General features: G+C 41.6%; 1 protein-coding gene across 4 annotated transcripts in view; it reads right to left on the bottom strand.

Annotated features, from left to right (window-relative positions):
• The window catches only part of prkcz (protein kinase C, zeta), a 111137-nt gene that overhangs the window by 17029 nt on the left and 78487 nt on the right, over positions 1–15621 (bottom strand). For all 4 annotated transcript variants that reach the window (XM_068732946.1, XM_068732947.1, XM_068732949.1 and 1 more), the window contains 5 exons: positions 11732–11867; positions 11454–11541; positions 10354–10473; positions 4826–4905; positions 3403–3492 (listed from right to left, as the gene is read on the bottom strand). In XM_068732946.1, the coding sequence (XP_068589047.1) occupies positions 3403–3492; positions 4826–4905; positions 10354–10473; positions 11454–11541; positions 11732–11867 (514 nt within the window). The remainder of the gene's footprint in view (positions 1–3402; positions 3493–4825; positions 4906–10353; positions 10474–11453; positions 11542–11731; positions 11868–15621) is intronic.

Below are 15621 nucleotides of genomic sequence, written 5' to 3'. Positions count from 1 at the left end.
TTGACTCAATTTGTGAATTTTATCATTAGCATTAGCTACATCTACGAGGCAACCTGTTCTGCGTCATACATGCAGCAACATCGATGAAATATTACTTAACAGTGAAAAAGAGGACATTTCACATCATGGTCAGAAATCAGCAAATAGAAACAAGTGTGCAAGCTCAGCAGAGTCAGTACTGGTGTTAGGGGACACTGATACATTAAAGATTCAACAGTTGGACATGAAGTTTAATGCTAAAACCCAACTCAGCAAAGTGTAGATGACTTTGATGGGAGACTTGCACAAAGACTGAGGCAGCTGTGAGAATTTGAAAGCAACTACTGAATTGTTAAATAGTCATGCCAAAATATGGCAAAAAAGTCTGGGCGATGAAATGATCTTGGAACATTTTCACAGTAAAATCTTTCAAGATAACAATGAGAAATGTATGAGATGCGGGTCGCCGTCTTGATGTGTGCTCGCAAAAAGGTCTTTGTTCCGGAGATGAGCGGGTTCCTTTGCTTGGTCGGCCTCAGGGCGTGTGCTGGAAGTCTATTGTTTGATGCCCCGTCGGCCTCCAGCCGCTCGGGCCTTGGCCTCGCCCCCCCCCCCCCGTTGCTCTGTCCCTGGTGCTCACAGGTGAGGTTTCCTTAAGTTATCGCTCTGGTCGCCTGTCTGTGCCTCCTGAGAAGACAGGTACACGGCTGCCCCAGTGCTGATGATCAACCCACCTCCACAGTCTGCTGTGACCGGACGCCAGATCAGTTTCATCTGCAGTCCCTGACTCCCCGTTTGAAACAACGATGTGATTTGATGTGATGGGAACCACAGCAGTTGTTAAGTTTGTTTGCCTCCCATTGATTCTGATAATATTATAACTATATGAATGATGAATGGAGGCCCATTGATACCATCCAGTCACAACGAAGTTCCACTGACCATCACAACTACATCACATCACAATGACCTAAACATTGTTCACGTCTGTCCTAAGTGTACATTGCTCAGCCCTGCTTTCATGTCCGCTTCAGACGAAGTTGTGCATCAGGGCTACGCCATCAATCACGCAACTGCAACCTCACTCACTCACTCACTCACTCACTCACTCACTCACTCACTCACTCACTCACTCACTCACTCACTCACTCACTCACTCACTCACACACACACACACACACACACACACACACACACACACACACACACACACACACAGTGCTAAGATTTCAGTTGTGAATATGTGTGTACATGTGTGATTAAGAATTCACTTTTGCTCATCCACAAAGGGGGAAGGCACTTCACTACACCGAGCAGTAGTCTACACACAATGTCTATAACTATATCATGCATTTTTTATCATACACACACACACACACACACACACACATACACAGGGCTCCACCTCACTCCTGTGCCTGTTCAAACCATCACAGGAGGGTGCTCTCTGTGCTATTTAGCTCTTGATATATACAGTAGATCCATACTATTGAGTGTGACAAAGGGAAATGAGAATGTGAGATGACAGCTGTACCCTGTTCTCACAGCTGATTGGCATTGAATGTGGGCGTGCAGTGTTTACTCCCTCTTTGTTGTTACATTAGTTGTGACAAACCCCAGATCAGTTGTCAGCAGCTGTCTGTCAGGAAGCAACCCTGATCCCACCAATGATGAACTATATGCTAAGTGGAATATGTGTCACCTTCCACCTCATAGTTCTGTTTGAACTGAGAGATAATATTCTGGAAGTTGCAACCCCATTATTTCCTTCTTTGTCTTTCAAGGCGTTGCACTTCAGATCATCACACAGTTCTAGCACACGGCTCTCTGGATTTGGGAGGTATTGTTTGTGTTTACAGCTGTTTTGGGCTGTCTTGGACCATGGCTGCTAGTGAAGGGTATCACTAAGTTGAAGTTGAAGCCTATACTTGGTTTCCTCGGGCACAAATCAGTCGATGAGTTTGTAGACTTGATGTGTTTTCCACTTGGTTTGATTTATTTCACACAGAAATAATTTAGGTCATCGGAAACTGTTTGGAAAAGGGCAGGGACTTTCAAAAAATACTTGGAAAGTGATTGGATGAACCATCTGTCAATCAGATGCCTTCTGAAGACAGCGAGGAGAAGAGAGAAAACATCTTTTCTATAGAGAAAAGTCTTCAGTGTCGTTCTTTGTTCTTCCTTCAATGAAGAAATACTCTCCAGTCCTGATAGAACTGATGCTTTTGCTGCATCTACGCTAACCTCTTCAGGAGCCGCCATTGTTGTTTAAAACAAACTCTCCTCTCCGTGTCGTCACACACACATAAGCCACGCATAGATTATACAGATATGTATGTAATTCTTTCGTGATCTCATGACATCCCAAGAATTAAGCTGCTGTGCAAGGTACGAAAACTCAACTCAGTTGAGCAAAAGGTCGATAATGCAATCGTATAAAAAAAAACAGCACAGGGAAATGAGCCTGTGGAATAATTGCTCGTATTTTTTTTGATTTAAGAAAACATATAGAGATCAAAATATGAGTAAATATGAACTTCATGAGTAATATCTATGTTCAGTGGACTGCACTTTATTTTGTCAAAACTTAGGACATTTTAGTTGTTTGTTGTGTGTGTGTGTGTGTGTGTGTGTGTGTGTGTGTGTGTGTGTGTGTGTGTGTGTGTGTGTGTGTGTGTGTGTGTGTGTGTGTGTTACCAGACTGTATTACAACAGACTGAAAGTAACTAATCATTCAGGAGCTGGATTCACTAAAATATTGCTGACTATGCGGGTTCACATCAACACATTATTATCATTCAGTGAACATCTGAGGGAGACGTAGATGTGTTGATGATGATGCACTTATTCGTACAGATTACACGTTAATTGAAGGTCATAAATGTCAGCGTTGCCTTGTTTCCCTCCAACGATGGGTGATGTTTGCTAACATGACAGGCTTAACATTGCTGAAACACAAGATGCTGCTTATAGGTGCAACAGGTCAAAGTCAACTTGTTGAAGAGATATTTTTGTTCAGCGGAGGATTTCACAGATGTGTAGGTTTTTGCATTTAAACTGTAATTAGATAATTTGTCACAGCATTAATACATTACTAAAACTTACCTGATTTAGTTTGAATGTTTTCTTTGTCATGGTTTTTTGCTGACACACTGGTGGTCTAGGTTTATATTTGTAGCAAAAGCATGTTGCCAAAGCAGACCATCTACTATGACTATGTCATTTGTATGTTTCGAGAAAGGCTATATAAGATAAGATGGACTTCTCCCTGCTCCTTTTGGGAGCATGGAATGTGTTTATTTTGAAAAATGACTGTATATTTTGTTGGAAAATTCTGTGTACACCCAAATGAAATGCAAAAAAACAACAATTTAAGAATCATATCATAATATTTGTTTCTCTCCTCACTCACTCTGCTCTTACCTGGTCCCAGTCTATACTGCGGAAAAATGTGTGTGCCTTAATATCTGTGAACCCCGTCTGGACCTGGCATCCCAGCCGCTCCTTGGGATCCTGTTGGGATCAAGACAGCTGGTCAGGAACACAAACAGGAGACATAGTTTATGCAATGTGAGATTATTCTTTAGAATGTAGACGAATGCAGACTTACTGTCAGGTGGATTCTACTTTACGTGGATACTAATAAAGTCCAGGGGGGACTATGTCGAGAGATAGCATTTCTCTTAATATATTTTTAGAGGTTATGTAGTCTTAACAGAATGAAACAACGTGGACAATTAGTAATAATGCTGGCCACACATGTTTGCATCACGCCCTGCATGTGTATGTGTACATGTAGCCCCCCTGTAACTGCTTAACTTGGACCGGGCTCTTTTCATCACAACAATTATGGTGATGCCCTACAGAGGCAAAGTGCATGTGAAAGGCTGCCTGCAGGAACAGAAGCAGCCTCGTGCATCAGAGCTACACCATGACGACACACACGCGAAACCTTGTTGCAAAAAACATGAAACCTGGGGCTGAAATGCATAAACACTTCTGTACATGTACACACAGAATAAATGGGAATGCTCTGGATTAATTCTACAAACATATATTTAATCATGTATATGTCTTAAAGGGCCACACCAGTGTTTTTACATGTTGTAGTTCATTTACTACAGATCATTTTTGCTGCTGAAACTTTAACATTTTCAGAATTTTTTGTGTTTTTTGTTTCAGGTAATTGTCTTTCATTTGTTTCACTAAGGTATAAAACTTGCAGAGTATTGAAACTTGTTTGATTAAAATGATAACTCTGGTGTTATTCTATACATTTGTTTTTATCGACAAATTTCATGTAAACTCCAAAACAAGCTGTACATTCATTCATACTTTCTGACTTCACAACCCTCTCTGTGAGGCCACAAGCCCATTGGATCCTACTGAATTCATAAATCCTTTTCTAGCTCACAAATATATAGTTTCATTTTGGAAAAAGCCTCAGTAATTTCCTCAAACACCTGGTCACTGTAGGTTTTAACAAATGTTACTCCAGCAGGAGGATATATGACATTTGTTGGGGACTATTTTCAGCAGCGGATGAATCCACATTGGGTGCTCTAATGAGTATTTGTGGCAGCGGCCGTCGTATGTGGGATTGGATCATAATGCACTAATGTGTGTTGATGGTGATGAAGGAACATGTCAGCCAGTGTAACAGTGTTGCTTATTGATGTGTTTTTAATAGTTTTGAACAACAAAGGCACAAAGAACTAAGACTGCCTTTATGTAGCGTCTTTATCCAAAGTGCTTTACAGTTTGACCAGCGAAAGCGGAAGAATACAAACATTCAAGGGTGAACAAGAAAGTTAATTTACGCAAATTGGGAGTGGACTGCTCTCACCTTGTTGAGAAAGCCCTTGAGCACGCTGGCAGCTTTCACCGACAGAGACCTTGGGATACGAATGGGCTTCTCAAGAATAACTGTTGGTGGAAAGAAAAGAAGGACAGCAACAGAGAGAGAGAGAGAGAGAGAGAGAGAGAGAGAGAGAGAGAGAGAAAGAGAGAGAGAGAGAGAGAGAGAGAGAGAGAGAGAGAGAGAGAGAGAGAGAGAGAGAGAGAGAGGAAAAGGACAAGCATGAGTAGGGAGGAGGATGATTCACAGTCCAACCTGCCTGTGGGTGACCATGTCTGCTGAGTGGGAGTCAAAGGAAGGGAGGAGATACAGAGGACACTGTTTTGTTCTTTTTTCTCACTTATGATGGGTTTAGACACAGCCTTGAGACTCCCACAGCTCAACAATGTCATACAAACAATGAACAAAAAAAAATCTTTGAAGATTGAAGATCACCATAATCGAAATAAAAGGATGTAGTGCTGCCTCACACATTAGCGGCTCACGCTGCGTTGACCAGAGTTTTTCCCCCCCCAATCATAGCTCAAGGTTAGGTGATCAGTGTGTGTTCGAGAAGTGGTTACCCCCCTCCCCCGCCCAGTTAGAGAAGACAAAAAACATCAGAATTGATATTAGTGATTTTTCTGCTCGTATTGACAATAACATATTCGACAGGCTGCCTTATCTTCTTGGTAGAGGTTGTTTAGGCACAGTGAGGAAGATCTGCAGAGAAAACAATGGTTGAAAAAAAGAAAACGTGTGTTTAAAAAAAGTTGTTAAACTAAGAAGAAGACTTAAGACAAGAGATTGAGACCAAAAGCTCATGTGTACAATGTTTACTGAGGTAATAAATCAAGAGAGAAGTAGAGTCATTTTCTCATAGACTTCTATACAACCAGAGGAGTCGCCCCCTGATGGACATTAGAGAGAATGCAGCTTTAAGACACTTCAGCATTGACTGCACTTTTCAGACCAAGAGGTTTCTGCTTGGATTGACGTAAATGTATATATGCTTGGACCCTTTCTAATGCCATTTGTCTCTTTATGTTGTAAAAAACATACCCTCTATATCCTCTCATACTATGATATAACAGGGACATTACATTCAAAGCAGTAATGGTGATTTAGAATTCAAATGTCGTTTTGAATACACCTCAAAGCTTCCACCTATTGTGCACGACCCCAGAACTGTCTTATAATGATTTCATATAGTGTTTACTGATTACGGAAGGCTCCCTGTTTACTATTTGTCGCTGTCCATTAATGGGGGTTGCTGAATGCTAATGCATGGAGCTACCAGCCTCAAAACGCCACCATTTAGGGAGAGGGCCCGCAAACTCTGAAGTACCCTACGCACACATTTAGGAAGAGAGGAGACACTGAGCGCACCTAGTGGGTGTGAGGTCAGGCCCAAAATGTTTGTTTTCGGTCTAATTTCTGCTTCCAAGATAAAGAAGGATCATAGGAACTATATTTTTTTTTCAATATAGTTCAGTTATTAAAATTGTACATTGTTCTAAAATGAATACCGCCTTGTCACATGTTTGCCAGCTGTCTGTCTGTCTGTCTGTCTGTCTGTCTAAAGATGTGGGGCTGGCATGTGCAGCACTGATAGCCAAAGCAGGGTCTGGCACAGGGTCTAGCTAGGTGCCATATGGCTGGGTGGCATCCTATAGTGAAAAGGTTGGTTTCCGTTGGCAGGAATTCATCGAGGGACCTGCTGCTCTACCAGTACGACCACCACGAGGATTGGTACTGGTGGCAGATGCTAGCCACGGTGCCATGCTATGCTCCCGACAGTCACAGCAGAGACATAATGCGTCACACGAGGCTGCTGTAGTACGGAGGAATTTCTGTTATTGAGGAGTGTGTGGGTGGCTGTGTGAGAGAGGGAGGAGGTGAAGGGGCGTGCTATGTAAGGGTACCATATGGCTCGAGGAACACAAATGCAAATATGACAGATATTAGAGAGGTTCCTCTACCCTCAGGGTGAGATCACACCGAGAAGGGTGTTATGGGTATGAGGTGTGCTGATGAACGAGCACACCTCCTGAATCCCATCAATGCTTTAGCGTGGAAAGTAAAAAAAAAGCTTTGATTCCAGTCTGGAGGCAGCTTCGAAACGTGAAAAATCACAAAAGAGCATACTCAAAATCTGTACAAGTATTTAAAGCAATGTCAGCAAATGACCCTCATTCATGTTTTGCTTGCAGCCTGGAGAATACAGCATGTTCCAGTCTTACGGCCATGTGCATGGGTGGCATTTAGAAACATTTGAGTGACTCAACGTGCTTCTTTGTGTAGATCAGCAGAGATTTTTACGCGTGTATTTGCAGAATTGTAATTTCCTTAACATTTGACGTCTGTAGCGCACACAGACGCTAAGCACACAGATGAATGTAATAAAAGTGCTGCTTTGCTTGACGTCAGTGGCATTGACACATTTTCTTTGCACAGAGCAAGGGCTGAGAGCTAACCAGATGCACAATGATAATATTATGAGGAAGGACTCACAACTCTGTAAAGTTATTACGGCTAGAATCCTTTTATCCTTCATTCTGACACCAGGTAAAAGTACTCTATTTACATTTTAAAGTTCTCGACCAGGCTGGATGATGCACTAAGCTACAATTATAGCTGAAAACCAGAGAAAACGGAATGGAGCTTCAACACATCTTCTGTAGAAACACAAAGGGGATGTCACTTAATGCTACATCACTCTACATCACAGTCTATGCTGCACATTAACCCAAATGTAAGCATGAGTCCAGACTCTGTTCGTGATACGGCTCATTTTGTTATGCCAGGCTTTCCAAGTAGAAGTGAATGCTGGCCGTCACATTTCTATATCCGTCTCCTTATACCATTAAAATCTGAATTATGAAACAATGTTCCAACAACAATAAACATGCTCATGTAGTCTGACTGATGGAGAACTGAGTCCTGCGTTTTGGGGAGCCTCAGTGTGGTTATTTGGCGCCATCTCAGTTTAAATGAAAATGCCATCAGCTGCCAAATGAAGCAAAGCAATAGAGAAAAAAAAAAACGGTGAACTGTTCCATACATGCACTCTAAATCTGTAATAGAGGCCATGATGTACTGCCAGATTCTCCACAGTTCATGAGGGGTGGGGGAGCGTGCATTACAGCATGTGCATGCAGCAGTACATCATTACATGAATTCTCAAATAGTAACCCATTTCTTGTTCACACACATGTACTTTAACAGCATTTTTGAGTGGTAAGATCCACGTAGATTACAGCAAACCGTTACAGTCGTGTTATCTTTAAGACATTAGGAAAACCAGATGCTTTATGGCTGACCACCATGCATTTCTGCACTCATCCAATGGGGTTATAAGAGTTTAATCTACCAGAAGGTGGAATTTTCTCACCCTATAAAGTACTATGTAATCTGTCAACTGAATTTGAAAAACACACATCACTGAATCATTTCTAGGTGGAAATAAACACAGAAGGACACTTTTATCAACAGAGAATATGACAAAACAAAAGTATGAATGGAGGTTCTCCAACTATTATTTCCCCCGGCCGTATCAGGCTTTCACACGACTGTCTATCACTGAGGTAAATATAACGATAAGTTTACTCAAATGCCAAGAGACTTCACAGACTTGAATAAAACAAGTTAATTAACATTTGAGAGAAATAAAATTAGCCCTGTTTGTGAGATCCCTCCATTTTAATGAAGCATGCCAGAACCATCTAAGCCTCGATTTACACACACGTAAAACCGTCACAGCCCAGAGCTGATTGTTATTCCGCTACATGGAATCTGTTTTCCTCAGTCTCACAATATCAGTTATGCGTCACAAATGGCTAAATTAAAATTTTTTTGTTTAAATGGCGCCGAGCAGCCTGCCATGTGCTCTTAATATTCAGATTTGATTTCCCACTATTCCCCTATACTCCTAATCCCTTAAAGCTTAGAGGATGGGGTACATGCCTGCTGATGAAACAGGGACTGATATTGTTTACTATGGGTGGAGGATAAACAAGACTAGGTGGATGGACTATGTGTGATCGGGGTGCTAAATTGTGACGAAATTGTGACAGGGATAGTCAGCGGTGTCTGGATATTAAATGTTCATCTGCAGTTTTCTGGATCATATCATTTAATTCAATCAACAATATAATCATGCTACTTTCAATAACTGTTTGTTCTGCACTTCTTCTCCACTATACAACTTTACTGCCAATTTCTTCTTTACTCTTTACAGTTTTTTGGACTTTATCTTTATCTTTTTTGCTAAGCTGCTGAAATTTTCCCGTGGGACTAGTTAAGTATCTTTCGCTCTCTCTCTCTCCGATCGTCAACCGTCCTCATGACAGATATGCCTCTGGGGTCAAGGAACTATATTTCTAGGGTGTATCCAGCAGATATCTGGGCCAAGACTTCCTTTACCTTGTGCTGCTCGTTGTCTACAGTTTGAGTAAATGTGAGATGAGAGACCAGTATGCCTGGATTCTTTTCACAAGTAGCCAGTTAATACTATCTTGACAACTGAAGTCACTGAAAACTTCCAATTTATTTCCTTCTGTTTACAATTACAATTAAACAATGATTAATGCGTTTACTGTTTCTTGTCTCAACTCGTTAAATACCGATACTTGGGGCCCTACACTTCAAACTATGGAGCTCTGAGTTCCCCTCTAGCGTTCCTTTTGGAAGTTGTCGCTCGTGTCTTTCAAAATGTCCATAGAAAACGTTTAGTTTGCCCTCATCACATACATAGTCTCCTTTCAAAATAAAATTATGTTCGTAAAAGTGTTAGTAAAATGCGGAAGTAATGTAGCAAACGGGACACGAACAGCAGTCTCCTGAGTAACAGTCCTGTGTTTGCTCGACACCACTATCACCAACATTTTCCTTGAATGAAACTATTGGCCACATTGCCCTGCACTCCAGTATTTCATTTAGGCAGATGTCAACACAATTTTAAAAGAACATTCATGCCACCCAAAAGAATAAACCCTTTAAATATGAGCACTTGTCTCAGACTCAGCCATTATTTGAAAATGTATGATAGTTTTTTGAGATGTATATTTATGTTGGTATTGTTTCTTTAACAAGGCAGAATAATGCCTCAAAACTAAAAAAGTAAACAAATAAATCAGTTAAAACAGACAACAAATCTCGACATGGGCAAATATTTATAAAAAGTTAAGTCTTTTAATAAAGGGTTGCAAAGTGACAACTGGTCTTTCCCAGTTCAAAGCCCTTTTCCCTGAAGCTTTGTTCCTGCTACGGTCATGACCCGCCCCATGCTGCCTCTGATTGGCTAGTCCTTGTTGCCTTCCTTGGTTGGGTTGGTTAGGTTTAGGCATGAGAAGTGAGAGTGGTTGGGGTTAGGGTAAGAATATCAGGGTAATCAGAGGCAGAGTAGGGCGAGTTATGCCTTCGCCATAGTAGGAAGAGAGATATGACTTCCTAGACAGCAGTGCCATGGTAACTCTTATTGCAGTGTGTATCTAACAGGTATAAACCTTGGGTATTGTTAAATTCCTCTGCCTCACCTTGAAAGAGGTACTCCTCTGTGTTCATGTCGGGATTGTCGGTGATAATGTCGAATGGGGACCTCCCAGCCATCATCTCAAACATCAGCACTCCCAGAGCCCACCAGTCCACACTGAATCCTGGGACGGTACACAACAATAAGAAAAGACTTACTTATCAGACACTTATATTATATACGTATTAATCCCAAACTGAGGCTGGTTTGGTAACAAGTAAAAACGTTTTCTATGTACATGCACTGCCACAGAAGCCAGGCTCAGACTACAGGAGTTTTAAAATCCTAACCAGTTTAGAAATTGTTTTGCATCACACATTTGGGAGAATGCTCTTCTCTTTAACACGTACACAGTACAAGATCTGACAATAATGGTGCATCACACACTGCAGGAGTTTATTAATATTATCGTGCAACGCACCACCTCACGTGATCTCTCTCACGTGGTTCATTAAGGAGCAGACGTGAAGACTGACGTGGTGCTTAAACTCTCTGCAGCAATGCTTTGCAGTTAGAAAAAACAAAAGCAGAAGTCTTAATGAGTCAGGATGAGAAATGGCTGGTCAGTTTTAATACCTGTCAATGTTGGAATGCTAAAAAACGTTAGCCTTAAGGGCTAGAATGTTCAGCGGAATCGTCAGCTGCTCCGGCTTGTCTTTCTCATTGGCTATCGTGGTCCCACTCGAATGAGGCACTGATGTAATCATCAAGACTTTATCTCCTAAATATCACACACGTTTGAAAATAACCGGGGCAGCTCCAATGAAAGAGTGAACAGTTTGACAACCCTACACATTACCAGATAATCTGGGCCTACCATCGGGACCGACCAAGGTGCTGGACTGGATTTCCCCCCCGATTGTCGGGAGGGGTATATCAGGGATGAACCACCCCTGAACTCCTTTAGTCTGAGTCCGGTTTTAGGCCGCAAAAGTTGCCCAATGCAGTTTAGGTGGTGTAGGGCATGATTTAAATTCATCCTTCATTGCCTTTTTATTCAAAATGAATGATTCACCATCAGAAGTTTAGAAACAAAAATATGAGTTGTTGGGATCAGCGTTTGGACATGAATTGATCAAACCCCACTGGGACTCCTGTACTCACCATAGTCCTCTCCTCTGAGAATCTCGGGTGCAATGTAGTTGGGTGTTCCACAGAAGGTACTAGTGGTGTCACCTGGTCTAATCCCCTCCTGAAGGGGGTGGAGGGGGAAGAAGACATGGTTGCAGTGATATAAGAAAAAATAATATAATGTTCAAGAACCAGAAAGGTGGACAGAAAGGCAGAGACAGAGGCCCCGTCAGTACAGACATTGCATTATTGATAACCCCTACGCCAGCCGTCCACACAGCCGACGGAAAACAAATCAATCCGTGTCTTGCCTTGCACATGCCGTAGTCTGTGAGCTTGATGTGTCCCTCGTGATCCAAGAGAACGTTGTCCAGCTTCAGGTCTCGGTAAATGATGCCCTTTTCATGCAGGAAGTTCAGAGCGATACAGATTTCAGCAGCATAAAATCTGTGAAGGAGAAGAGAGAGATGCTGGCAATGATGAGCTGTCCACTGGTGCCACCATCAGGCCAACGAATTACACCACAAAACGACACATCGCTATTGGTGGTTGCACATATTGTGTTGGTGTCATTAGACCATCACACTCATAATGGTCATTAATTAAGCCACAGACATAAACAGGGATTGAACTGCAAAACAAGTTTTAAAATCAACTTGATATTGTTATTTTCTAATTTACTGCTGTTCTCCAGTAGTGCTGTGACCGTGGTAAGAAGGAAAGGGGGGCTTTGCAGTCTCTTGTAGCTCTCCAGGTGAAAAATGGCTTGCAATTCTAATTGCAGTTCTATACGGTCGTGTTCTGCACAGCATTTATGTAACAGTGACTTGTCTCAACGGCAATTCATCTAAAGCCGTTAGGCCAGCAATGCTACAGATTCTATGTTTGGAAATGGTTCATTGAGAAGATTGCCATAGTTGCTGAGTACATGCTCCCAGAGGATGAACCCTTTCCATTCTGAACACTCTTTGAGTTTTCCTCTAGAGCAGGGGTCACTAACAGGCGGCCCGTCCGGATGTACCGTATAACGGTTGGATAATTGAGAATTATACATTTTAGCGGAGCGCTTCTATTTTAAACTGCACAGCTTTTCTAGCCTTTACGGCACTTGGTCAGCAGTCCAGGAAACACACCGACCAATTACATGCATTGTAAATCATCTCACGTGACGCTACTCAGCCAATCGAATATGTGTATTCTGAAATGCATCGTGAGTTGAGTGAGATTTGCACACAGACAAGAGAGAGAGAGAGAGAGAGAGAGAGAGAGAGAGAGAGAGAGAGAGAGAGAGAGAGAGAGAGAGAGAGAGAGAGAGAGAGAGAGAGAGAGCAGTGGGAGAAGTAAGTCGGAGAAGCAGTTTCACGTGTGCTCTAAAAAGAGAAAGGTGGACCGCGAAAACAGCTTTTAGGAAAAATGGACAGACTCTTATTTGGTCATTCTTTCTGCTGGTGCTACAAAACCACTCTGTCTCATATGTTCAGATATCGTGGCCATTATTAAATGCGCCAAAGTGAAACTCCACTACAAGCCCAAACATGAACCTTTTGCTCAAACACTCCAGTCTGAACTGAGGGCAAGATGTTGAGATGTGTAGAGATTGTTTATTATAAAGTTGAGACTGTTATGATGTGAAAAGGATTTTAAAAAAGAGAACAAAGTTAATTCCAGCAACACTCTTTCATTTTCATGAATTTTTCTAAAATCAAGCATTTTCTTTTAAGATGCAAGTTTTTCAAAAGTTGCATCTTCTGTGTATTTTATGTTTAGCCCTTATTTTACTTGAAGTGAGAGAAGAACATTTCTTTATGTATTTCTATGAATTATTTATAATCCATCCAGTTAAATTTGAAAACTGAGAATAATAATTGTTAAAATACAATTGATGTGTACTTTATTTGATTTGACAGTTGTTGACTTCTTGAATATATATATATATATATATGGCACTAAATAGCGCAAGTTAGATATTATTGTAATGTTCCGGACCTCTACCACAAGCCACGGTGGAAGAATCAAAACACCGGCACACACAGATAAAGGGTCTCCTTGAAAATTGTAGGCAAAACCAAGCGTGTTTCAGCCAGAAGCCGTCATCAGCGATGTTACTGTGAAACTGACAATGGCTACTAGCTGAATTGTGTTCAGTTCTGGCTGGATTATTATTCATTAAAAAGCGAAAGCAGCAATGGTATACATTCAGTATTCCTTCAATAGCTAGGATAGCATCAAAGTGGTTACGCTAGTTAATGATGTGCCAACATACTCTGCTAATGTTAGCTCCTAGATTTCTACCATAGACTTTAAATAAGAAATGCACATAGTCACCAAAACATCACCCATTGGTTTGTGGACTGCCGTTTTGAAGCCTCGAGTTTTTGAAATTTGTTTTTCAGGAGACCAAGGTTACATTTAACTTTCATGAACAAAAAACACACAGTGAAAGGGTGGAAGTTGTAAAACGACAACTCTCAGACCGTGGTAGCTACAATTATGCTCTAAAAGCATACTCAGCTTTATGGTCTATTGGACTCTAAATGGACCATAATTTACTAAATGAACATCATGCTGTATTGAAGAAGACTTGAAACTAGAGATTGAGACCATAAACTCATATTTACAATGTTTACTGAGGTAATAAATCAAGAGAGAAGTAGAGTCATTTTCTCATAGACTTCTATACAACCAGACTTCTTTTTACAAATAAAGGTCGCCCTTTGATGGACATTAGAAAGAATACCAGTTTAAGGCACTTTAGCATTGGCTTCGATTTTCAGAACCGAAGGTTGCCGCCTTGTTTCTACGTAGAAACGTGACGTTTTAGAAATGTACAGTAACCTCTCCAGATAGCAGTCAAATCTTGCTCACAGCTGGCTAATGCTATGCTATGATTGGACAGTCTGCGTTCAAGGAGCGAGGCTTAGCGAAGGTTACTTAAGAAATGTAAATATTTGTACATACGCACTTGGCGTAGAAATGTTAACCATCTAAGAAAGTTTGTTGCCTTAACTCCCGTGTGCTCCAGTATGCTTCAGACCAAATGGTTATTGGTTATTGCTGATTGATTTTTGAGGTATAAAGGGCTTTCATAATTACATCTATGATACAAAGATCAATCTGGTTATGTTGAACATTGACATATTTATAAAACACATTACTCTTAAAAGCCTCTAGTTTTGAACCTTAATTGGATGTACTTGGTGTGCATCAGTGAGTCAGTAGCATTTCCTCTCCATGTGTAGGTAGTGTGCATTCTGTCTCTAGGAGATAAGCCTTCATTAACAGTGACGAGCCTCTCGCTGTCTGCCTGCTGTAAATCCATGAATGTCAAACACTGAGGGAAAGACTGCAGCGGAGGGATGTTTGACAGAGAACACACAAATCCCACATCGCTCCCCCACGTTTTTCACTGTGACAGCATCCATTGTACACCGTTGTTTCACTGCTGGCATCAGACTGATAGGAGCTGCGTCCTATCAGCATCACCATCCACCGCCCACCAGCCCGCCTCCCCCACGGCATGGGGGAAATGCGGCAGAGCTCTCTCTAAGAGCGCTGCTCATGAATATGTACAATCATTATGAGTGATTAACATGCTGCTTTGAATATGTACAGCCACTGTCTCCAGAATACAGATTGCAGGGGCCGATAGGGGCCCAACGGTGCCTCTCTAAATTACTCAGCCTTTGATCCAGCATTTATCAGAGCCGCAGTTGGAATGCCCTGCAAGTACAGAGGCACAATGAATTATGGGTGCTCATTATGTTTCTCAGAGGTGGAAAAATACGTGTTAAGTTGAATTTTGGCAGCGTTGCCGCTTCCATGAAGAGCTGCTAAAGCATCCCATTGAGCATACGTTTGTAAGGCGTCCTTGGAAGAAGTATGGTAGGAACATTTCAGACTGAGCGTAAACAAGGTGCATATAAAAGCATCTTCCACCAAGCTCACACTCAACCTAGCAGTCCTACACGGCAAAAAGCCAGATGCTTTTATGAAACTGATGGTTTATGAAAGACAAAAAAGAAAGACACTGCACACACCCCTTAACATTACTGTACGTGAAATGAAAAGGAGTACCAAGAATTGTGGGATCACATATCACATGAAAATCCATCTTGTCAGGCTTCAAGTAATGCGTTTGTGACCGGTAAGCCAGATCACGGACCAGTCCTGTGAGGAGCTACTGGCAGCTAGGGGCGTGGCT

Source organism: Cebidichthys violaceus, unplaced genomic scaffold, assembly GCF_023349555.1.
Source record: "Cebidichthys violaceus isolate CVI_PGR_0920_01 unplaced genomic scaffold, fCebVio1.0.p SCAF_6, whole genome shotgun sequence".
NCBI classification, from domain to species: Eukaryota; Metazoa; Chordata; class Actinopteri; order Perciformes; family Stichaeidae; genus Cebidichthys; species Cebidichthys violaceus.
The sequence above is the reverse complement of the archived record's forward strand: the minus strand, read 5'-3'. Positions and strand labels throughout refer to the sequence as shown.